Source organism: Pelodiscus sinensis, chromosome 8, assembly GCF_049634645.1.
Source record: "Pelodiscus sinensis isolate JC-2024 chromosome 8, ASM4963464v1, whole genome shotgun sequence".
Taxonomy (NCBI): Eukaryota; Metazoa; Chordata; order Testudines; family Trionychidae; genus Pelodiscus; species Pelodiscus sinensis.
The window spans coordinates 28639256-28664022 of record NC_134718.1 but is presented as its reverse complement, the minus strand read 5'-3'; the positions used below and the strand labels follow the sequence as shown (position 1 = coordinate 28664022).

At 43.2% G+C, this 24767-nt stretch overlaps 1 protein-coding gene across 1 annotated transcript; it reads right to left on the bottom strand.

Moving 5' to 3' along the window:
- Nucleotides 1-1863: 1863 nt before the first annotated feature.
- Nucleotides 1864-24447, bottom strand: DDX21 (DExD-box helicase 21). The gene is made up of 15 exons (XM_075934934.1): nucleotides 23983-24447; nucleotides 21597-21866; nucleotides 20176-20251; nucleotides 18279-18457; nucleotides 14750-14867; nucleotides 13820-14005; nucleotides 11054-11199; nucleotides 10598-10747; nucleotides 8542-8703; nucleotides 7719-7838; nucleotides 7139-7212; nucleotides 4735-4894; nucleotides 4200-4334; nucleotides 2809-2853; nucleotides 1864-2126 (listed from the first exon to the last, which is right to left on the bottom strand). Exons 1-15 carry the CDS (start codon nucleotides 24376-24378, stop codon nucleotides 1938-1940), a joined length of 2406 nt encoding a protein of 801 aa, XP_075791049.1. The 5' UTR covers nucleotides 24379-24447; the 3' UTR covers nucleotides 1864-1937.
- Nucleotides 24448-24767: the final 320 nt, after the last annotated feature.

The window sequence follows — 24767 nt, the reverse complement described above, 5'->3', positions numbered from 1 at the left end:
AAATTATCCACATCTTTCACCTTTATGGATATTTTCTAACAATGAGCTGGCAAACAGTCAATTTCACCAAGGACCTTGAGAGCCATCAAATTAAAACCCAGATTGCATAAGAGGCTAAAGTACAGTACCGTGAGAACAGCATCAGAGGATAGAATTTTAGGGTGAGATTTAATGTCTGCAGGGACTGGAGGTCCCTCTATATCACAGGGAATCTTTTTAAGACTTCACTTTCTTTTAACTTTAGTTTTAATAGGGGGCTGCACTCCCTGCTTGCTACGCTCGCCAACCCCCTCTGTCTGGTGGCTTTTGCAGCCAGAGAGCATGAGAGCTGTGCTTGCCAACCCCCTCTCTTTGGGGGTAGGTGTCTGGCCAGGGGGAGAGGGTACAGGAGCAGGCTGGGGGCAACATGTATGGTCGGGGGAGAGGGGGCAGGAGCAGTCTGCAAGTGTGGGTGGTCTCAGTGGAGGGGGTGAGTGAGGAGGCTGGGGGCATGGGGTCTCAGCAGGGCATTGAGTGAGGGGCCTGGGGCCACATGGGAAGCCCTCACTGGCACTCTAGGCCTCACCTCCTCACCATGACCTCGCACTCCCAGCCTTCTCACTGCCCTGCCAAGCAATGGGAAAAGCCTCCTTGAAGTTTGTCCCTGTGCTGCTGTTCCCTCAGCTGCAGCCGCTTCTTCCCTGCAAGTTGGATCTGGCAAGGAGCCTCAGCGCACTCCCTCCCCCATAGGAAGCCGGTGCTGGCACTTCAACTTCACCAGGTGGGGTGGGGGCAGGTGTGCAGTATGGCCAAGACCTGCCCAGTTCACAGTGGGCCCCAGAGACTGCACTTGAGGCAGGGGACTGGCCCCGGGTCACCAGCACACACTGAAGCTGCTCACTCTGGGGGAGATCTGTGGCATCGCGTTCCCCCAGCATCTCTGCTGCACTTCCAACACAGGCCATGCCGGGTGGGACAGGCCTGACTGGGTTCTATATCTGTTCCCAGCGTGAATGGACCACACTTCGGGCTTCGCACCTGCTAAAGCAACTCCCCGGCCCGGGGGACAGGCCACAGGCAGGACCCAGGGTAGGGAGCCCACATGAGGGTGGCTGACAGTGGCATGTTTGCCTGGAAACCATTTATCCCCTGTTCTGTGCTCGAGGGAAAGGAAAACAACTTGTGTCTATTTGAGAAAGATCTTTCCTGGGCTGGCAGCAACAGCACCCTTTGGAGACCAAAACAGCAGCAGCCAGGGATGCGAACAGCTGAGAGCCTGTTGATGCTGATGACATCACTCTGTCGTCCCGCAGGGAACTTTTTTATATGTACAGAGAGAAAAGATCAAAGTCTCCTATGTTCAAATCTGGCAATTTACCATAGCATAAGTATAGTACAAGAAAATTCACTTACTTATACCCACTCTATTCAAGTAGGCTCTTAAAAGGTAAACTCCACAGTTTGAAATGAGCCTCCCAGACAGACTTGTAGTGGCAGGGCTTGTACTAATCAGCACTATGGACATGGTGACTCAGGCTACAGGTTGGGCTCTGCAACATCCATGCTGCTATTTTTAATATTTAGTGCAAGTCAGTCTACCCAGACTGAGAGGCTCCCTCACAGCTGCACTGTAGACCTACCCAAAGAGACAGCAAGTGTGACAGTCAGCTCTGACACATACAGGCAGAAAGGGACTTCCTTCAAACATGTGAATTGTTGGCTGATAGCTGTATAAGTACACATGACAAATATGTCCATCAGGAGTGTAAGTCAGTGGAAGAAAAATAAGATCTTTAAAAATGAAATGTGTCACTTCAGCAAGTAGATTTTGTTGCCATTCTTACTTACAGACAAGTGACTGGTTTAGCAAATAAAAACAAAAAGGAAAGTTCAACAGATTTTAATTTCAATAAAGCAGGCATTATGTAATCCCATATCTACATCAACTGAATGGATTACTAAAATGCTCTGTGAAAACTTCGTTTCTGGCCTCTGTTTTTGAATCTGTCATTTCTGTTAAAGCCACCGCCTTGCCTCCCATTCCTGAAGTTAGAGAAACCTCGGCCTGCTTCACGTGGAGTTTCTTCTAGGTCAGGTAACTCGGTTGCTACAGACAACTGCCAGCGTCTTGAATCTTGCCATTGCTCCTAATCAAGCAAATTGAATGTGTTCATTTAAAGAAATCATGAAAATGCAAGAACTGAATCTGCATGCCTGCACATTCACAGAAGTTTACAAATATCACGGAAAACTGTAAGAACACTACTTCTGGGTTAGCCAAAATTATTAAAAAAAAAAAAAACAAAAAACCAAAAAACAAACCAAAAGCAACTACTAAGACTGGAGACTCAAAGAAAAGCATTTCAAAACCAAACTCATCTTTACCAAACTAGCTTATTAGATCCATATTATGGACAAGGATCAACATATGTCTTTAAAACACTTACAATTCACAGTCATGGCACAAAGGAGAGAATAACCACAGGGTGCAGAGAAATGGGTTACTATTAATGCCCTCTATTGGGGGGAGGGGTTTGGCAACAGCCAAAAGGCCAAGACACCATGTATAAAACAATACAAAATCTTGTAAAGAGAATCAGAGCAATGGTCAAACAAGCAAGAAGTCAGAAGCAGCTACATATGTGCAGTTAACGAGAATTGCAGGAAAGAGTATTTTATAATAAGAAAAGAGCCTTCATGCACAAAAGTTTTGGACTCTGTATTAAACTGCAAGCCATATATTACCATAGCATAAAACAACAGCTGTAGTATTTAGCTTAAATGTCTTTTAAAAAAGGTTCTAAAAGCACTCCAGTAATAAGAACATACCTGTATGTGACTTAATTCAGCAGCAGGGACATCGAAGCACACACCCTAAACAGAACAGAGATAATTTTCATTTACTCTCCAACCAGGTATCCAAAAAGAAAGACTCTGGGACACTAACTTCAAATAACAGAATATATCTGAAAGACTGTTTATGAATTCCAAGGAAGTAGGAAGGCAACAGTGTGCCTGCTCTATTTTAAGATGACCTTTTTATGGTCTGTGGGAAATCAGTTTTTTTTTTTCAAGAAATGAGGAATTAAATGCTTGATACAGCAAGCAGCCCCACTTCCCTGAAGTAATGTGTCTGTTCAAAGGTAGGACATGAATTTCCTGTATTGTAACTTCTTTGTCAATGCACCTCGTGCAGAAGACAAGTGACCCAACTGAGCCAAGAACCCTGGATTTCTGAATGCTAAAGTATTTATAGACCAGTGTGGGCAACGAGGAGAACTTCTTGTCTATTTTATTGATGAAAGAAAAACAACTTCAACCGTTAGTGTAACATTATAAGTTCCTGTCTGAAGTGAATTTCCTAACTCTTGTCACTGGGTTATAATAGAGGCAAAACATAGAAAAACAATCCTCACAGCACAGCTTACATCATTAGGGATGTAAAATTCCTGTTTAAAAAGCTAACTGGTTAACCCTGGAGCACTGAGGTCCCATAGCAGGGGGGCTGTTCCAGCTTGGCCAGGCCCACTGCGCCGTAGGCTGTTCTGGCCAGGCCGAGCCCATCACTCTGTATAGTGAGCGAGCTGCTCCAGCCATTTCAGGAGGCCAGTTAACTGGGTAAGCATGCTAGTAATGTGTAGAAGCTGTAGAAACCATTTTCATGTTTAGCTAAAAGCCATCTTGTATATCAGAAACCATTTCAGCTTTTCTCTCAAGCACGTAGACCAGAGTGAACTTTCTGTCACCCCGTGAGAAGAGGCCTACAGGATGGGCTATTGGTATGTGTTAATTGGGCTGGTTGGGACAGGAGATGTACTCCCTCGCACCTGTCCGCCATTTTGTTGATAAGGTTTGGTTTTTCCAAATTTAATTGAGGATTTCTGTAATTGGATGCCCTGACATCAGACTGTTTGGCTAAGGGTATAAAGATACTAGGATTGATTGTATTAGCAGCCTTACTGGACCCGGCTTTGCTGAGACCACGTTTGGCTCACTTTGCTTTTATTGGCCAATAAAACTGTCTGTTTAGCCGCGTAAACTGAGTGAGGCGTTTGCTTCGACAAATGCTTACCAGGTAATGGATAGCCCTTTACATCCCTAGTCATTGTAGAAACCAACACTTGCATTAAAAGGAGAAAATGCCCTTAAATTCCCCCCCTCCCCTCCCCCCAAAAACACACACACACACACACACACACACACACGATAAACCATCTTACCAGCTTTCCTTTGAGAAAACGCATTCTGGTAATTTTACTGTCTATTACATCACCAAGCTGTTCTTTTAGTCCTCGCCAAGCATAGCCAATACTGTGCATCTCTACAGAACATTGTAATGTCATTGTAACATAGCCCTTCAAAAAGAAACAGTGAAATGTGTTTACATTGAAGGACTAAACCAAACTGCAGCAGACAGTGTCCTATCTGTCCAATATGAATTACTATATAAATCGTTAGGACTACTTTAACATTTAAGGCTCTACTGTTCTGCTAACAAGTAGGCTCTCTGGAAAGAAAGCACCTTTGATTTGCAAGCCAATTAAATCCCCCAAAAGAAAAGAAATAGCGCCATAACGCTAATATGCAAATGAAGCATGGGATATTTAAGTCCCGGCTTCGTTTGCAATTTCGAATGTCTTCATTTGCATCCCTCTCTCGAAAGAGGGTGTAAGTGTAGACATACCCTTAGAGAGGTGTTATAAGAATTAGTTCATACAGTGCTTTGAGCAAGGTAATGAATGTAACTTTATTTACCGCATCTGAGTTGAGCAAGGAACGCTGTTCAATGGAAGTAGCCCCAGAAATATGGGCTAATGCTGCAGCCAGGGCTTCCACTGCCCCCTTTTCCTCTATCAGACGTTCAGCTGATTGTCTGAAATAGTTGATGGCAGAAGGGGGAACAGAATCCAAAGACCTATGTATTTAAAGCAAAGATTTGACTGCTCAATATACAAAAATACATTATATAATTCAATTGCATATGAAAAAAAATCATAATTTATTCAAAGGTTAAGACCAAGAATTTCAGAAGTGCCTAGTTATTGTCAGTGCTACAATTTTTGTGTTCCCATATTGGGTACCTTCAAAGGTGCTGGTAACTCTGGGAGCGGCAAGTCCCCATCCTCCAATAATCCAACCTACTGCCTCGTAGTTTGGCACCTAAAGAGTCGCTTGGCAAATCCTGAGCTAACCACTGAAGAGCAGGCAGTAACACATGCAAACAGTGCCCTTTGCCCCAAGAATACCCTGTACTGCCAGTGAGGCCAATTTCCTCTTTTTATGCACCACACAGAAGACCCTGTAGTGACCATCCTTCCTTCAAGATTTCGGTTTAGCACCTATCAATGCCTTTTAGTAGCACATAATAATTTCATGGATGAGCTAAGCAAGGCAATTCTTACACTCAGAGCAGGCTGCTTCAATACACTTACACCACTGAGAAGGGGGGGGGGGAGAGAGAGGGTCAAACCTGCATCTTCAAACATGGCAAAGCATACCAATATCTCACTAGGCAAGTGGTTCTCAGCCTCTTCCATGCTGGAACTCCCAGTCCCATTTAGCAACATGGGAAGGGCAAGGTGATCACAACCACCCCCAGATGAAGCCTTTCAAGTTATATTATTAAACCTCTCCCAATCTCAGATTGAACAATATTTTTAAATCACAGTAAACTGGCAAAGTTTATTCTTGACATACTGCAAATACATACCAATATTATATTCAAGGAAATTCTTAAAACTTAAATTGTTACACCCACCGAGCTATTTTAGATGCTTTTTATTAAAAAAAGAAAATATTTTAATTAATCTTAGTTAAGAGGCACAGATATTACATTTACAAAGGGACTATTCGGCTAGCTATTCAATCACACCTTTGCACTTATTGATGGATACAGGAGTTCCTCAGTTACACAGGTGCAGTGATGATTAAGTTCAGTGGCTTTTATATCATAACTGAAGGCTGATTTGGGCTCAAATTTACACATGTATGTGTAAGAGCGCCAGATCTGATCCTGACTAGTAAAGCACCTTTCTTGTATGAAAATAACATGGAAAGCAACAAATCCACTCACATATATGCAGGGGAAAAACCTTTCAAGACAGTGAAGTAGGAGTATATACAAGAGGAGCGGGGTCAAGCACGGGCATGGACCCCACCCAATTATCATATGTCTTGGGAAAATTCTGGCCCCTGAGGAAGAGAGAGGTCCTCAGGCCCCCAAAGTGCAGAAAGAGCTGGCAGCTCCTCTGGCCCACGGATAGAAACACCCCCCCCCTCCATTTTGTTTGTGGCATCTGCTTGTAGTGCACACCCAGGAAGAGCACTTAGCTGCTGCAGTGGGCAGCCAGATACCCTCTTATAGTAGCCTGCATTCTTCTGAGCTTACCCTTCTCACCCTCTTCTCTGTCTCCACCAATTGGCAGCTAAGATGATATGGTGTGACAATCCTCCTAACCAACAGCAGTGGGTCAGTGAGCAGAGATTCTGGGAGTGGGGTGAGTAATAAGGGAATCAGTTGAGGGAGAGAGCATGGGGCCCCCCAATGAGGAGAAAGAACTCCAGTCCTGGCAGAAGCATAGAATGTGCCATCCCCCAAAAGGTCTAATTTTTATTCCTGCACATGCCCCTGCAGGAAGTACAAGGAAAATGCCATCTGGAAGTGATTTCTACCAACTACATTAGATGTTTACAAAGCTAGGATTCAAGCTGAACAGAGTGAAAACAGCAATACTAATAAATAATGAATGTGATACAGAATACAGAGTCTGAGCTGCAACAAACATTTTACTGAAAGGGTACTCTAGTTATACTAAATAAACAATTCTTAAAAAAAAACAATGGCCACTGCTAGGAATACGTATTTTCTCATACGCAGGTAATTAAGTTTGGTAGATTATAAATGAAAATATTTTTAACAACATATATTTTTTAAAGAGGGCATTTGCTGTGTGAAGGCAGAAACAACACAGGGGCTTACTGCTAACAAATTACTAAAAATCAGCGAGCATGTTCATATTAGGCAACCTATTTTATAAAAGACACAGATGTACGACTGTATACGTAATAGGACTGAACTTTCACATCTCCCTATTGGCATCAATATTTTTCTTCTACATGTTCAAGACATCCTGTAACTGTGGAAAGATAATAAACATACCTGATTGCATCTTTACTGGAAGCTTTAATTATATCTGTTGCTGTAGGCACACCTACACGCTTAAACATAATGCCCTGAAATTGAGAAGAGAAAATTACAGCTTAAGTTCTTTTCCCTATGGTACTCAATAGAGCCAAACTCTGTTCAAGTCCTGTTTCCAAGGCCACCATTCCCTCAGCAGGAAACCTTTGTTCAATCTTTATTTAACCATGATCATTGAAAAACAAAAAAAATCTCTCTTGTATAAAATAAAAACAATTAAAGTTGTTCTTATCTTTGTTAATGCATGGGTACCTGTGTCTTGTTCACATATTTCAAAGATGTTAGAAATGGAAGAGAGTCCAACTGACAATTATCTTAGCCAAAAGCTAGTATAACAGTTTGTGCAATGTCAGTGGATTGATGCTGTGAACAATTAAATCATATAGTGCAAGAGTATTTAATCCTCAAAGGAAATGCAAAAGACAAGGGACAGAATTAAGCTGGGGAACACCATTTCAAGTTGTCTTTTCAAGATATATTTTTGTAGTACACAGAAGGAACAGGATTTTTTAAACCCCAAAGAAAGCTAGACTGTTACCGCTTTTTGTTCTACGTGTCTTAATTGATCTTCTTCCCTTCTCTGATAAAAACAGATACAAATTCCAGTCCGTCCAGCTCTTCCTGTGCGCCCAGACCGATGGATATATGAATCCACATCCTTTAAAAATGAAAATTAACATGAACAAATTTGAAATGTACGCTTTTTTAATTTAAAAGAAATAAAATATTTCACAAAACATCTAGAAATTTTTAAAAATTCTAGATTTTTTTTAAATAAAATTGAAAGCTCCTTTATTTCTGCTGTTTTTGTAGAAAGGTTATGATAATAGGCAAGGTTCAAATTAAAGAGGGAAGCATCTAGCTAAAAAAATTAACACAGCTAATGTAGGAAAAGAAATTTGATTCACCTAATGCAAATAGTCTGTGTGAAATAAAAGTTTTCCAAGAGTGATATTTTAGCTATTGTGTCCTTGGAGGTCTGTTTGGAAATGAAGTAACCCTTCTGACCTTCGCAAAGAACAAAACAAAACTTAGGAGGGAAAGAGTAACGGCAAATTCAATCTAAAATTTCACTGGAAAAACAAGATGGAATTAAAAATAGATACAGAAATACAGAAAAAGGACTTCAGAAGATATATTTAAAAAGGCAAACACCTACATTTCATTTGATCAAAAAATAAATGCTCACTAGGAAAATTTTACACCCACAATTAGAGAGAAAACTGCACTGAAATACTATAATCTTAAATTCATATCTCCAGTAAAACAACATAATTTGAAGCAGTTAACCATCTGCCATTGCTGAACTGTTGTATGAAAAAAATGACTTTTTTTCTAAAATAAACACACTCATTTCTTACCTTTGGAGGTGAACTCTGTATGACCAGGTCAACTTCAGGGATATCTAAACCACGGGCAGCTACATTGGTTGCAACCAGAACTTCAAATGCTCCATTTCTGAAACCCTTTAATGTGATCTCTCTCTGTTTCTGTGGAATGTCACCATGCAATGACTGGGCATCCTGTCAAAAGAATGGATCAGTAAGAATCCATCCAATGGAGATATCTAGGCAGCAGCAATCCAGTGACAACACTGGCACAATTAGCTAGTTCCTCACAACCCCACACACTTCATAGTACAGGCAGTCCCCGGGTTACGTACAAGATAGGGACTGTAGGTTTGTTCTTAAGTTGAATCTGTATGTAAGTCAGAACTGGCGTCCAGATTCAGCCGCTGCTGAAACTGATCAGTTTCAACAGCGGCTGAATCTGGACGCCAGTTCTGACTTACATACAGATTCAACTTAAGAACCCCAGGCATCCCCAAGTCAGCTGCTGCTGAAACTGATCAGCGGCTGATTCCAGGAAGCCCGGGGCAGAGGCTTCCTGAAGTCAGCCACTGGTCAGTTTCAGCAGCGGCTGACTTGGGGACGCCTGGGGCAGAGCAGCTGGGGTGCTGCTGGGTTGGTCCAGTAGCGCCGCCGCTCCTCGGCGCTACTGGACCAATCCAGCAGCACCCAAGCTGCTCTGCCCCAGGCGTCCTGATTCAGCCGCTGCTGAATCTGACCAGCAGTGGCTGAATCAGGACGCCTGGGGCAGAGCAGCTGGGGTGCTGCCGGGTTGGTCCAGGAGGGGACCTGTGGCTGTCCTGCTGCCCTCGGGCTCCGTGGCTTTGCTCTGCTTTGCTCCCCGTCCTCCTGGTCTGCAGACCAGAGGGACGGGGAGCAAAGCGGCGGAACACGCGGGCAGCTGACAGCCCAGACGCGTCTGGGCTGTCAGCTGCCCGCGTGTTCCGTCGCTTTGCTTCCTCTCCCTGGTCTGCTGGAGACCAGGGAGAGGGAGGGCCCCGTTCGTAACTGCGGATCCGACATAAGTCGGATCCGTGTAACTCGGGGACTGCCTGTACAAAAGAATATAGCACCAAACACATACTACATGTTTTACAGGCTGATATGAAGACAAGATCTGATTCTGATTTCATTTACACTGGTGTAACTTCGGAGTAACTCCAAAGAAGATACAAAAACTGAGTGTTTGGCATAAAGTTGTCAGAGACATGGCCAAGCCCAACAGACAAGTCTGATTACTGCCTCTGGTCTTTGCAGGTAAAGAAATGATGCCCAAATGTGTCCAGTGGGGGACAGGTCAGGATCCAGTGTGGGAATTCTCAATACAGAATGCAAAAGCAGAATTTATTAAACACAACACAGAACTTCACACTCAGTCTCAATGATTTAGCATAAAAAGTGCAAGTGTGTTTGTATGTTACTCCACAATCTTGTTAATGTTATTTGCATATTTTACTGGTCTACTGTTAACAAATGACACAATCTCTACATGCACATGCAGGACAGGAAAAAAGTAATACCACAAAACTAAAAACGTCTACCCTGTTTGATCAACCCCATTTAACTAAACACTAAATATATTTGCACTTCCCCATTCCTTCTTTTGCTTGATTTTAACATTTAACATCAGAACTTATATTTGCTCTGTAAAAATCCAGGATTATTATTCTTCATGAGTAAAATTAACTGCAGAATGCCTGCTCAATATACTCTACAATACCTGAATTAATGGGTTAAGAGGTTTTTTTAGAGGATAAGTAGGCCTTTCAGTCCTAAAGTATATTTCATCTTGTGCTTATAGGATACTTTGTATCCCAAATAAGCATTATTCAAACAAATACAAGGTTGTAAGAACATGCATCCAAACAGCATGTTAATATACACTTTAACATGCATTCCATTATTATTCCTTATTGTAAAGTGTCAGCCATGTATTTAGCACTGTAAAGTATAAAAAAAATAAAATCCTTGTCTCTAAGGATCTTTCAGCCAAAAAGAGGTTATCATTATGGTCAAGGAGAAACCTGCAACTTTCTGAAATGTCTACTATCTTTTCAGACATCAGTACCTGCTTAATAGAAGCATTCAGGGCCAGTTCATTTGCATCTTTTTTAGTCTCACAAAAGATGATGGTCCGTCCATGGCTGCCACTGTAGACCTGAATAACATCCCCAATAACTGCTGCTCTCTGAGACCAGTGACACTCTATAGCCAAATGCTGTTAGGGAAAGAAAATATGCCTACATTATATCTACTGTAATTCAGTAGGATATCAGCTAAACTTTTCTAAACAAATACAATGTTTTGATTTTTTAAAAATCTAAAATATTTACATTTTTATTTAAAATAAAAACCTAAGAAAATAAAAGCACTATTTTTCCACATAAAATTGTTTGTTTACAAAAAACTTCGTGAGTTAAGTTAATTTTAAGCACTGCTAACTCTTGAATAGAAGAGCTATAACCTATTTGATCCTCACTACGTATCCCTAGCACCTGTACTTCTTAGTAACAAAACTACTCACCTCTACAGTCATAGCTGTCTTTTTAGTCTTCTTTCCAATAAGGTCAATCTGTTCGTATTTAGATTTCATGTATTTTTTAGCCACGTCATACACCCAATGTGGACAAGTTGCAGAAAACAGCAGTGTTTGGGGGTTGTCCTCAGAATCTTTGAAAGAACACACCATGATCAATAATCCAGATAGTATTTACAGCATTAGAATTGAGGTTTCATTACAGATTCTATGTTATAATTACTAGTTTTAAAGCAATAAGCCTAATTTTCAAAATTTTGAGAAGGCTAATAATTTATATAGGAGATGGAGAAGTAAGCACATTCACTCATCACACTACACAGGCTTGATGCCTTGGCCTATCCCGAATAACACAATTTAACGGTTAGTAGCTATCACTGCAAAATGCACAGCCTGTTTCTACAGATCCCTCAGGAACATGCAATGCAAGAGAGATGCAAATGACTTCTAAACAGTCCACCCTCTCTCAATGGACATTGTTTCCTACAATATATATTTGGTATGTAACCCACGACATAAGTCAGTGGCTGTGCTTGATGACCACAGAACATTTAATGCAACATTTTTTAAAGGTTCCAGAGGCAATCCTGGCAATTACAAGCTATTAAACCTCATTTCAGTACCACGCAAATTGGTTAACAATTAGTAGTAGTAAAGAACAAAATTATCAGATACGCAGATAAGCACAAGTTGTTGGAGAAGAGTCAACGTAGCTTTTGTAAAGGTAAATTATGCCTCATCAATCTATTAAAAATTCTTTGAGGGGGTGAACAAACATGTGGACAAAGATGATCTAATCCAGTGGTGCGCAACCTTTTTTCAACTGCAACTCGTGTCACGACCTCAAGATAATTTGAGTGGCATGGCGCTTTGATATGGACAGCCAGGTGCTAGGCCCGGCCGTTGGCAGCCCCATAGCACAGTGCAGCGCTTAGATCTGGCCGTTGGCGGCCTTCCAGGAAAACATCCGTAACCCCCTTGGGGGTCGCGACCCACGGGTTGCGCACCACTGATATAATAAATACAATGTACTTGGACTTTCAGAAACACTTTGACAAGGTCCCTCAACGAAGGCTCTTGCAATCAAGGGAAAAGAGAGAAGGTCCTCTCAGGGAACAGTAACCGGTTAAAATATGGGAAACAAAGGGTAGGAAAAAGTTAGCCAGTTTCAGCAAAAAAAAAATGTGGAATCCTTTGGCACCTTAAAGACTTAACTAATTTATTTCAGCATAAGCTTTTGTGGGCTGGAACCCACTTTGTCCAATGCAGTTTTCATAACGGTGTCCCCCACAGATCTGTACTAAGACCAGTGTTGTTCAACATACTAAAAAATTATCTGAAGATAAGGGTAAACAGAGTGGTGGAAAAAATGTGCAGACAATACAAAATTAACCAAGATAGTTACGTCCAGACAGATTATGAAAAGCTACAAAGGGGGTCTCACAAAACTGAGTGACAGTGCAACAAAATGACAGATGTAATTCAATTTTTATAAATGCAAAGTAGTACACACTGAAAAAACAAAGTAATGGGGTCTAAATTAGCTATTATTACTCAGGAAACATCTTGGAATCATCATGGATAGTTCTCTGAAAACATCTGCTCAATGCTCTGCATCGGTCAAAAATGCTAACTGTGTTGGGAACCATTAGTACAGGGATAAATAACATGACATCATATCATGATGCACTGTATCAATCCATGGTATGCCCACAACTTGAATACTGGATGTAATTCTGGTAGCTCCATTTCAAAGAGAGATATATTAGAATTGCAAAAGGTACACAAGGAGCAACAAAAATGAGTAAAGAGTATGGAAGAGCTTTCATAGGATGAGAGATCACAAAGACTGGGACTATTCATCTTCGAACAGAGACTAGTAAGGAAGGATAAAGATGTATAAAATAATGAATGGTGTAGGGAAAGTGAACAAGGAAGTGTTATTTATCCATTCACATAACACAAGAACCAGGTGTCACCCAATGAAACTAATAAGCAGCAATTTTAAACAAACAAAAGTAAGTACTTTTTCATACAAGTCAACCTTTGGAATTTGTTGCTAGAGAATGCTGTCAAGATCAAAAGTAAAACTGAACTCAGAAAACAAATTAGGTAAGTCTATGGAGAATAGGTCCATCAACGGTTATTAGTCAAAATAATTAGAGACTCATCCCTTTGATTAGGGTGTTCCCTAGTCTCTAACTGCCAGAAGCTGGAAATGGATCACATAAAATAGATCACGCAATAATTGCCTGCCCTGTTCATTCCCTCTGAAGTGTCTGGCACTGGCCACTGTTGGAAGACAGGAAACTGGGGTACATAGACCAGTGTTTCCAAACTTTATTTGGCCACAGAACCCTTTTAAACTTGGAAGAATTTTGAGGAACCCCTACAGCCGGGGGGGAGAAGGAGGCGGATTTGTCAAAAAAAACCAAAACCCAAACCAAAAAAACCCCAGGGAAAATGTATCTGAAAGCCAGCGGAAAACCACAGAGGATGCCAGCTCCTCTCTGTCTCTAAGTGAGGGAGGGTGAGCGAGTTCTCACAGAACCCTTACTTTCACATTGCAGAGCACCATTTGGAAAATACTAACATGAACCATTATTTTAATGCAGTATGGTCATTCTTATGTTCTTAAATTTCCTAGGACTTTGACTGTATTAGTTTCAACTGATGAGGCTTCCACCGTTTCCTTCAAAAATCATCCAATTTACTTTTGCAGACAATGCAATACTTGAATAATATAGTATTTACCTTTTTTGTAAGCAAATGCTAGAATTTCTTCCACTTGTTCAGCAAAGCCCATGTCCAACATTTGATCAACTTCATCCAAAACAACATGTTTCACATTGGAAAGGTCCAGTTTGTTATTCTGGAGGTGGTCCTTGATTCGTCCAGGAGTCCCAACTAAGATGTCAATGCCATTTTTAATATGTTCAACTAGAAGAAAGAGCAGCAAAACAACACATATGTAAGAATGCTTAAAGATTACAGGATTTCCAGGGCTGGTAAACTACCATCAACTTACAGCAATAATTTAAAGGCCAGCTACTTAATACCCACCTTTTCGCCCTAAATCAGTTTAAGTCACAGATGGTTCATGGCTTTCTGTAAGAACTGCTATTCTAAAACCAAAACTGATAACGTAACAAGAATATCTTGTGCCAAAATCTTAATTTTCATTCAATTAATGTTTAACACAATTAGAACTTCACAATTAACAGCTTTTCTTCTCCCAGCTCAGTTCCCACCTTGTCACATTTTTATTTAAAAAAAAAATCTATTCAATAATTTCTTCTTTAGTTCTTGCTGTCACTCTACAGTGCTGATATAAAATGACAAGTTCAAGACTGACCTCCTTAACATGCTCTCCAGTCAAGCTAGGAGATATTGGAACCACAAATTATCATCTTTCATCTGGCTCCAGTGTTCATCCACTCAGGAACAAGACAGATTTTTTTTATACATTTAAAATAAATTGTATAATCTTTGAAGAAAAAATATAATTTGGATAGAGATCCTCTTGGATTCTTTTAACAGAGATGGACCCAACTTCAACTTTTACTTTTTATAGTAATTTTACCAATTCTGACTGAAGTGAAACCTTAAGGAAAAGTCAGTTTTATCCTTAAATGAGTTTCATGAACTATCAGCGGATATAAAAACTTTTAAACATATACTCACTTTGTCCATTATATGGAGTTCCTCCATAAAAACAAGCCACTGTGAGTTTCTTTGTGATATCCTTAAAGTCCCTGGCTACCTGGATTGCCAGCTCTCTCGTTGGAGCAAGAGCTAGCACCTGGACAGAATAATACAACTGTTATAAATGCAGCCACTTGGTGATTGGTACCAAATTCCTTGCCCTATCAGATAAGCTATGCTGCAAAATTCATCTGACAGAGCCCCCTTGAATTTCCTCCTTTGTAATCACCTGTGGTTTTATACCACATTCATCCTGATGGTATCCAAGCTCCTCTTCATCATTCAGATCACTCTCAGCCAGAAGGAGATCAGTATATCATGGCTTTCATAAACTGTAGAAGCAGAACCAGTATAGCTTTCTCTAAGTTAGCACTGATCTTGATTTGGGTTCCACAATGAGGTATCCAGTGCTACGGATGTCAAAGAAAACTTGGAACAAAGCCAGCAGAACCCAGATTCATGCACTACTGAAACCTGGTTTTGAGAGCAAGGTCTGATCTCGTCCACTGACCTTGGTCACAGAACACACAATTTCAGGTAGCTTGCCTTTTGTATGGGTCACGTCCCACAGAATAGGTTAGATACAGTGTCTCACACTTACATGAACCTTTACCTTTACATTTACATTCATTTATTTGCTCATGCTATTAGTTGAATTATTTTAGTTATCAGAGGGGTAGCCGTGTTAATCTGAATCCGCAAAAGCGGCAAGGAGTCCTGTGGCACCTTATAGACTAACTGAAGTGTAGGAGCATAAGCTTTCGTGGGCAAAGACCCACTTCGTCATGCATCTGACATCATGCCACAGGACTCCTCGCTGCTTTTAGTTATCCAGTGTTAATTCTTGCTGTTAGTTATTTTGCTATGTCCATTTTAATACCAGAGTTCAAGGACACATGGATTAACATAAACAGGTGTTAAGCACTGTGACGTAGTGGGGGAACCTGGCTGGTTTCTATGCTGCTGGCTCTGGGGTAACCCCCACTGCTGCCGTGGGTACCATGACCCAGCAAAACAGGATGAGTCACTATGCAAAGGGATCTCTCAACCGGTATGGCCAGACACCCCCCCTGGAGAGGAACAAAGGAAGGTGGAATGCTGCCCTGGCTGGGGGGCAGGGCTGGAAGAGTGTTGGTTAGTTGCTGTCTGGGAGCATGGAGGAGACAGCCTAGGGAAAGGGGCTGGAGTTTAGGGGCCCAGTCTCCCCCATCTCAAGGGGGCCTGAGGCATCCTAGCCCAGCTCTGTGACCAGATTACATCTGTGCTGTACTGTATCCTGGAGAGGCAATAAACTTCCTCTATTCCACCGGCTGGTGCAGTCCGTTTGTGCCATTTCGGGGTGCAGGAGACAGGGGACCCCCAATGCGCCGTCACAAACACCAAGAATGTGAATAAAATGTTTCTCTGATACCATTGCTAAATGACAGTATACAGACCAAAAATATAATCATAAAGATCAAACTAGGATTTCCAGATCCTTCAGAAGCAAGGGGCAGACCATTCTTTTTGCCGCTCTCTCCTCCTCCCACCATTAAATAGGATGAATTAAGACTGACCATAATTATACCTTAAATCAGTGTTTCTCAAAGTGTTCCACTAAACCACTTTGAGAAACCTACTAAATGGCTGTTCCGGTGTTTACTTACTAGCGTTGGGCCACAGAGCCTCGCAGCTCCCATTGGCTCCAGTTCACTGTTTGCAACCTAAGGGAGCTGTGGGAAGCGGCTCAGGCTGGGCTGGGCTGCAAATGGCAAACCAGAGCCAATGGGAGCCATGTGGCTACTTACCAGCGCTGCGGCCACAGAAACACACCAGAGTGGCCAATTAGGTTTCTCAAAGCGATTTTGCGGACCACTTTGAGAAACACTGCCTTAAATAATATAATACACCTAATGAAGCCTGTTAAAAATGTTACTTGCATTGATATTCTTTGTATATCTGCAATGTCTCAGTAATATACTTTGCACTTATATCGCTATTTTTGAGTCTGAAATGCTTTAAAACACTAGCAACTAATTCTAAAACAGGTCAGGAAGATGGGCAAAGTGTCTGATACATAATATACACCAAGAAATTGAGGCAAAGCAGTCAAGAGAGTTACCCATGGCTATACTAAGGATGTGAAAGGTTAACCAGTCACCCCGAACAGGTGATGCTTACTGGCTACAGGTAACTGGTGGTGGCTGGAGCAGCTCCCCACCCAGCAGAGTTAACCAATTAAATAGGATTTTACGTCCATAGGCTACACAGCAACTTAGCAACAGAAATGTCTTGACTCCTAAACCTGGATTCACTTGTCTAGATTAGGTTGCCTCATTTTTCCTGACTGGCAATGCAACTAGATTCAACGACTGACTACAATACAATTAAGACATTCCAAAAAGAATTGTGCACAATAAGATAGTTCTATAAATCTATAGATTTTCTAAAATTAGACAATGACCAAGGAACAATTCAGTATTAAGTGACGAAGACGCAGGAAACAAAATTTTAAATAAAACAAACACTCTAGTAAGCAATCACTCTTCTTCATACCTTCTAAATGAACTGCAATTGTTAGCCCATAAGAATTAAAAAATAGTATCATCTTGTAAATAACATCCTTAAAAAGCTTTCAGACAATATTTTATAATATTTACTATAAAACAGTACAGAAGGATGAGATGTTTTTATTCCACAAACTAGGGATGTAAAATCCTGTGTAACTGGTTAACCGGTTAAAAGTGAAATTTAGCCACTTAACATATTAAGGGGAGGAGAACCTGGGCTGGAGCATCTCCCCTTTCCCCCCTCTGCAGGCAGGGGCAGCCTGTGTTGGCTGTATGAATGCTCCAAGGGAGGACGGGGGTGGGATTCAAACCCCAACCTGGTCTTCCCCATGCGAATGCCCTATCCCCTAGGCCACTCAGTAACCCAACCAACCTCCCTATATACAGAGGGCTCCAGGTCAAGTGGACAGGGGGTGGGACTTGAACCCATTACCCATGGTGAGAGGGGAGCTGCTCTTGCCCTTATTGGATAACTGGAACCAGTGACCATTACTCATTAAGGGTGATACTTACCAGTTAACCTTTCACATCCCTATCACAAAGCTGGTTGATAGAACTATAAGCAAACCAACTTTGGCAATACCCCTTTAAAGTGTATTATCAGTTAAATCATTTGCTTAAATAGAATCATAAAGAACATCTGTGCCATAACTTAATCTGTCCCTATATGTTGGGAAAAAGCAAGTGTCATCCTGAATATTCTTGCTTCTGCGTATAAACATTTGGCACAACACCCGTTTGCCAGTCTGCTTCATTTTTGTGAGTAGGAGAGGTATCAAACCAGAGAATAAACCTGCTCACTAGGCAGCTAAGAGCAGAATGTTTGTATATGCTCATGAATGTAGCAAATAGGCTGAAAAGAGGGAAGGCATATTACACAATGAATGCAACAATCATAAATCACTTTCAAATATTGTCATAATTTAAGCCATCAGGGAGTTCTCAAGTGGCTAAGTTACCTTTGGCGTGCGGCCTCTCTTCCTCTCCATTGTGCCTCCCTGAAGTTTTTCAATCAAAGGAACAGCAAAAGAAAATGTTTTCCCAGTTCCAGTTCGAGCCTGGGCTATCACATCTTTGCCATCATATATCGGCTGGAAGGTTTTTACTTGCACAGAAAACAGGTACTTTACTCCTCGAGCTGCAAGACAATTCAATATAGCTTTATTAAAAAGTGCTGTGAATCCACAATGGGCTAAGACAGACATTTGAAAGCCCTTTTGTATGATAATGAAAAGCAAACCAAATTTGTGGGACAGACCCTGCCTCTGGCAGCGGGTGAAAACAGTAAATATACATTTGTTTTCATTCCTAGTAGCTTGGCAAAACAATTTTTTCATCTTTCCCTGGTGACAAGATTTGATATCAGGGTATACAGCCATTTATTGCTATGCTGAGTACAGAACAGCAACAGCAGATGCAACTGATTGTTATCAGTTAGGGATGCGGTATTTTTGTTTTGTCTTGAAACACAGAATCACATTAAAACTTGGAGAAGTTTGAAAGATGCTATACCAGTGTTTCTCAAATAGTGGCCAACCCATTCTGGGCAAAGAGCCAAGATAGCAGTGCCTCTTTTGCCCCTTTAAAAGGAGTGCCTGGTCACATTTGGTTGAGAGGGGGGAAAAAAAGCTCTGTCCTTCAAGAAAACACATTTAAACACGGTTAGAGCCTTTTTGGCCACATTAGGCTCCCGACGGCTGAAGCCATCTTTAATTTTACATCTTTCATGGCCACGCCGGACAGCTCCCCTGCCCAGGTCAGCACAAGGAGCCGGGAGGAGAGGGTTGTTTTTGGGGGCACGGAGGCGGCTTATGAGCCACGGGAGGGGAAAGGGAGGTAGCTTTGTGAGCCACACTTGCGGGAGAGGGGAAAGAGCCGCATGCGGCTCGTGAGCCTTGGGTTGGCCACGGCTGCCTTAGGAATACTTGAGAGAAGTCTGGGGTACATCAACTGAAATTTGGAGAAAACTGAATTTTTGTTTTAAGTTTTACAGCACTTTATAATTTTTGTATTTTTTACACCCAAAAATTTAATCGTCCGCCCGGCTACAATTAAGTTGTTTAAACAAATGTGTTGCAATGGCAGAAAAAATTGTGTGTGTCTGAAAATTGTAGGTACTGGGGGTACTTTTTTTTTTTTTTTAATAGGGGGTACTTTATAGAAAAAGGTTGAGAAACACTGTATTATACAATGGGGAAAACATAAGGGTGGATAAAAACTGTCCAGTAGAACATACAAATTATTAACTATGTGACCTCAGAAAGTTCAGCAACACACAGGAATCCATTTTAAGCTCTACAAATACTCAGTTATAAGAATAATGTGAGCTTCATAGTGATTAAATGCACAGAGTACACTAATCTAGGCCAGAAGAACATTCAAAACTGCCAAATGATCTAAAAGTTGAGATAGATGGATTTAATAGAGATCATTAAAGAATTATCAGCCCTGTGAAGAATATGACAGATATAAAATGGGATATAGCTATTCAGAAAACAATGTGCAGAAACAGATATGGAAGTTACACTAGATAATATAATTGACAACCTCACAACATAATGCTAAATAAAGGAGAAAAAACCCTGACTTCTGAGTTTATATCTGGAAGCAACTATATCACAGAGAAAATAATGCTGTCTTGATGAGACTGCACTTGAAATTGTATAAATTTTGAAACCCTTATTAATGGGAGCAAAGGTGCCTAATGGTTATAATGGGATGAGAGTTAGGACTTCTGGTTTCCATTTCTGCTTGTATAAGTAACACAGAGTGGCTTTGGAGCAAGCTATTTAAAAAGATACTTGTGATCTGTTTGGAACCATCTTTTTGTTTAATTTCTTCCGCCACAGACATTACCTTTAAGAAGCTCAATTGTCTCTTTGGAGATAGAGAAATTGGAAAAGGCACCTTCTTTCTCCTCTTCTGTCAGTTCCTGTTAAATTAGGCATAAAGAGAGACAATTTTACTACACTGAGTTCTACAACATTTTAATCCCGCCTCCCACATATAAAATCTCTCAATTCTACGATGCCTAAAGAATATGGGTAAAAAGGAGACACTCAAAGTAATCTTACAACCTTGATAAATGCAGGGCAACAACCATTGGCCCTTGCACCTCAACACACTAACAGGAGTGTCTTTTTTGAATTATTTGTGCTCCTTTTGCTAGTTTGCATTTTTTAACTCAACTCAACCCTGGAAAATATCACAAAATTGTTCTGTCAAATGCAGTAGAAATGAAAACAAATACCTATTCACTATTAGCATATCTTATCCAGTAAAGAACATTTCTGGATGATGTAATTGTCTCAGAAAATATTTTATTTAATTTAAAATCACCCAGTAAATTAACTCACTTGAAATTAACTACCTAATTTCCACTACAAAAACAATGAAAACCAACTGCAGATGATATAGAAAACACTTTACTGTTAACATATACTTCCCTATGTGACATGCAATACACAGAAGAGCTGCAAGACCCAGCTTTGGGCTAATATGCAGAAGGTGAAGACAGTGAGCAAGATTTCTCTGAAACTTGTCAACAAGACTCTGATTAAACAAAAGAGAGCAACCTTAAGTACTCCATGCTCATTCCCGTAAGTAGTATTCTCTCCGTTTTGCAATATTCCTTTCTCAGCCTGATGCATGAAATAAGATTAAATGTCAGAGGCTATATAGGCTTGTCTACAAAGGAAGACTTACTGTCTTAAGTTTACCAATGTAACTCTGTAAGTGCACACTTGGCAGGAGATAGATATACAGCTCAGCGGTGGGACTTTCATTCTGACCCCCCAAATGCATGGTAAAGGGGTTTAAAAACTCTGGACCTGCTCTGAGTACAATTGTTTTCAGAGCGTAATCTGAGGAAAAGAACTATAAAATGTCTTACGAGCACCCTTTTGTAAACTTTGGGAGGAAGTCTGTGGACTGTACAGCACTGTAGAGATTTTTTGGCAGAGCTGATGCCTACAGTCAGCTTGGAACAAGCTGTATTGTAGGCAGCCCAAGCTGTATCGGGCTGCTCCACCCACCAGAGCAGATCAGAAATAAGAAACTAAGTCAGCTTAAACTTAAAGCCCCTTTAGTATCCCCTCCTCCTGGGTTGTGAATTCTGTGCTATGCCTCATAGAGGTACAGCTCAGAATCTATTATCCTCTGCTACGACCAGTGATGACACACAAGGTTTTTCCTAGCAACCCTAAACACTTTTCCACAAAGTAAACCTGGTCAATTAGATTTTTTAAGCAGATAAAATTAAGGGTTTTAGCATGTACCTTTACTGGCTCTTGGTCACTGTCATACTCTGCACTTGATGCTTCGCTGGAATTACACTGAGCTTTTGAGTGAGCAATGCCATTGCTCATGGAGGATTTCACCTTATCCTCTGAGCTGTTTTCTTCAATATCTCCGTTCACTTTTTCTTTAGCTTTTTTCTTCTTTTTGGGTTTAGGAGGATCAAGGTCATCTTCAGATAGCTCATTTTCCTCTATTTCAGATTTCAGTTCCTTGACTTTACCATGGTGTTTAGATTTCTCCTTTTTATCCTTCAGAGACACAACATCAAATAGAAAAGGACAAAAAAACAAAATCTATGAAGAAAAGTAAAATGTCTTTAGACTTTTAATCTGTGAAGCCTGAGCCTCTTCAGGAAGAGCAGAGGATACCTCTGTCATCAAAAGCTTTCTGGCAGTCACACCTCATCATAATTAAACTACCCCCCCTACTGCAAGAAGATAAACAATCTGTGACTGAGTGAGACTGATAATGACTACTACCTACTGATTATGAGAACCAGACTGTTCTGAGGCTAGTAGCGGATGTCACATGCACCTACCTGTTTACAATCTCATGAACACCACATGATAATATTTATATTACAGAAGCCCCTAGAGCAGTGGTGGACAACCTGCAGCCCACCTGGAGCCCACGGACCCCTTGGCTGACCCCCTCCTCCATACCTCTCTCACACACTGGGACACAAAGCCCTGCACTTCATACACCTCCTCCCTTTCTCCCAACAGATTTGGGGTGTGCAAATCAGGCAGCATTCCAACTCCGGGAAAGGAGGAAAAGAGAGCAAGGACAGAGCGATTTGAATGCTCTGAAAGTGCTGGGAGGGGGAAATGCAGGTAAGCGTGGGGCTCCATTAACTGAGAAATGTGTGGGCAGGAGCCCAGCCAGGAGGGCTGTGGAGCCACAGGTGGAACCCCCATGGACTGCAGCCTGCTGTTGCCCACTGACATAAAGGCGGGCCATTCATGGTTGCCCATCCCTGTTCCAGAGGCACTGAAGAGTTTGGAATTCTATTTTATTAGGCACTGTACATGCACATTTTTGTAATAAGGAAACATTTACAATCAAAACAGACATGACAAAGGACAGGAGAAGAAACAGAGCACGAAGTGAAGTCATTTGCTCAATGTCATGCAACAGGTCAGTGGCAGGGTCAGAAACACAACTCTCTCATGATTCCCAGTCCAGTGTCCTATCCCATCCACTGGACCAAGACAGTAAACCAAACCTCAAACTTCAGGATGTGATGGACTATAGATACAGATGTGCTGTAATCTAGCTAGGGACATGTTGCAATCTGAAAAGGTGGCATGTCTATACTGCAGCTTAGAAGTGAATACTAGCATCAGCAGACAAACTCATGTTATCAGTGCTCAAATTAACGCTCTCAAAACAGCAGCGGACATTGGCACAAGTGATGGCTTCTGTTAATGGCCCCAGGCCAACACCAACCATCCACCTAACTCAGGTGGCTGGATAGCCCAAGCCACTACATATGCCAAAAGGACCACTCTGCTATTTTATGGTCCCTCTAAACTAAAGAGGAAGGTCAGCTTAAGATACACAACCCCAGTTATGTTAATTACATAGCTGGAGTAGACATTTTAAATCACAATCCACACAGGGAGAGGCAGATGGGAACAAAGGATCCTGCTGGATTCCCTTACTCCGGTTGAGGAGCAGGAATATCAGCACAAACAGGGGCACCTTCTCAGTTTGAATTAATGGGTCTTCACTAGATGCGCTAAACTGAACCCCGGGACATCAAAGGCAGCACCGTCAATCTTCCGCATAGTGTAGACAGGTCTTAAAGCCCTAGCTAATGCAGAGCTCGCTCGAGTCATCCTATCCACGCTGGGAATCGCACCTTCCGATTGCAGTGCACACAAGTCCCCGTGTATCGCTGGAAACTCCTACTCCATAGGACGCCTGGCGGGGGCAGTTTCAGGGCGCGCTCGGAGGACCCCGCCGGGCCAGAGAACACATGGGTCTGAGCCTGCACAGCGGAGGGCTCGCACCCTTCCCGTCGCTTGCAGCCTGCCAAGGGGGCAGAAATGCGGCAAAGCATCGGGGCGGGAGGCGAACGTCCAGCCGCTCACGAGCCGAGCGAGGGGCTTGGCTCACCCAGGCGGGCGCTGCCCGCAGCCACTGGCAAAGAGAGAGGGAGGCGCCCACGTGGCGCAGCCATGGAGGCCGAGCTGCGAGCCACGACCAGCCAGCCTCCCGCACAGCACGGGTCTATGGGGAACCCCTGGTCCCGGTTCTCCCTCCGGCCGGCGGGAATCGTCCCGCCCCACCCCCTCTGCCGCCCCGGCCGGGGATCCCGGGACAGCCGGCCTCTCCCCCTCCAGGGTTCCGCTTCCCTACCTTCTTCCTCCTGCGGCCCGCCCGGACGGCCTCGCCTTCCAGCGGTGTCTCGGGCTCGCTGCCGGTCGGCAGGAGAACGGCTGCGGGCATTTCCTGCGGCTGTTCCCCGCGGAGCTCGGGCGGCGAGCAGCTGGGACGCTCGGCGGCGGCGGCGAAAGGAACGAGCCCCGCCCCGGGCCCGACGCACAGGAAGTGAGGCGCGGGGGTGAAAGCCGGGCCCCAGCGCCGGCCGCGTGGGAAGGGCGCTGCGCCGCCTGCTGCTGCGCCGGACTGGAGCAGCCGCAGCGCCGGGCGGGAAGCGGGCGGGGGGCGCGCGAGCCTGGAGGCCAGAGCCGGGAGTCCCGCCGCGCCCGGCTGCCCGCCTTTGCGGAGTAGCGTGCGGCACGCGGCGCCCATCAAGCACCCTGGGCTGGGCTGGGCGTCGCGCGCCCCCGCCCCGTCGCGCGTCACCCGGCCGAGCGCCCGTTCGGTCCCTGCGCCCTCCCCAAGCCTCGGGGCAAACGGCTGCGGCTGGAACTTCCCCTGCGCCCCCGCGCACAAGCCGGCTCCCCCCGCAGCTGGCGTCAGCCGCCCGGGGCTTGGCGCTCGCGCGCTCCCGGCTGCAGGGGCCAGGCTCGGGCTGCGGCTGCACCGCCCATGACCGAGCCGCTGGCTGCGCCCGGGAACCCTGGCCGGGAGCACGTGCCTGCGGGGCAGCCCTGGCTTAGGGGTTAGCGAGCCCTGCCCAAGCCCGGGGCCCTCCGCGCGCAGACCTGTCCGAGTATCCCTGGGGCGGCGGCACCACC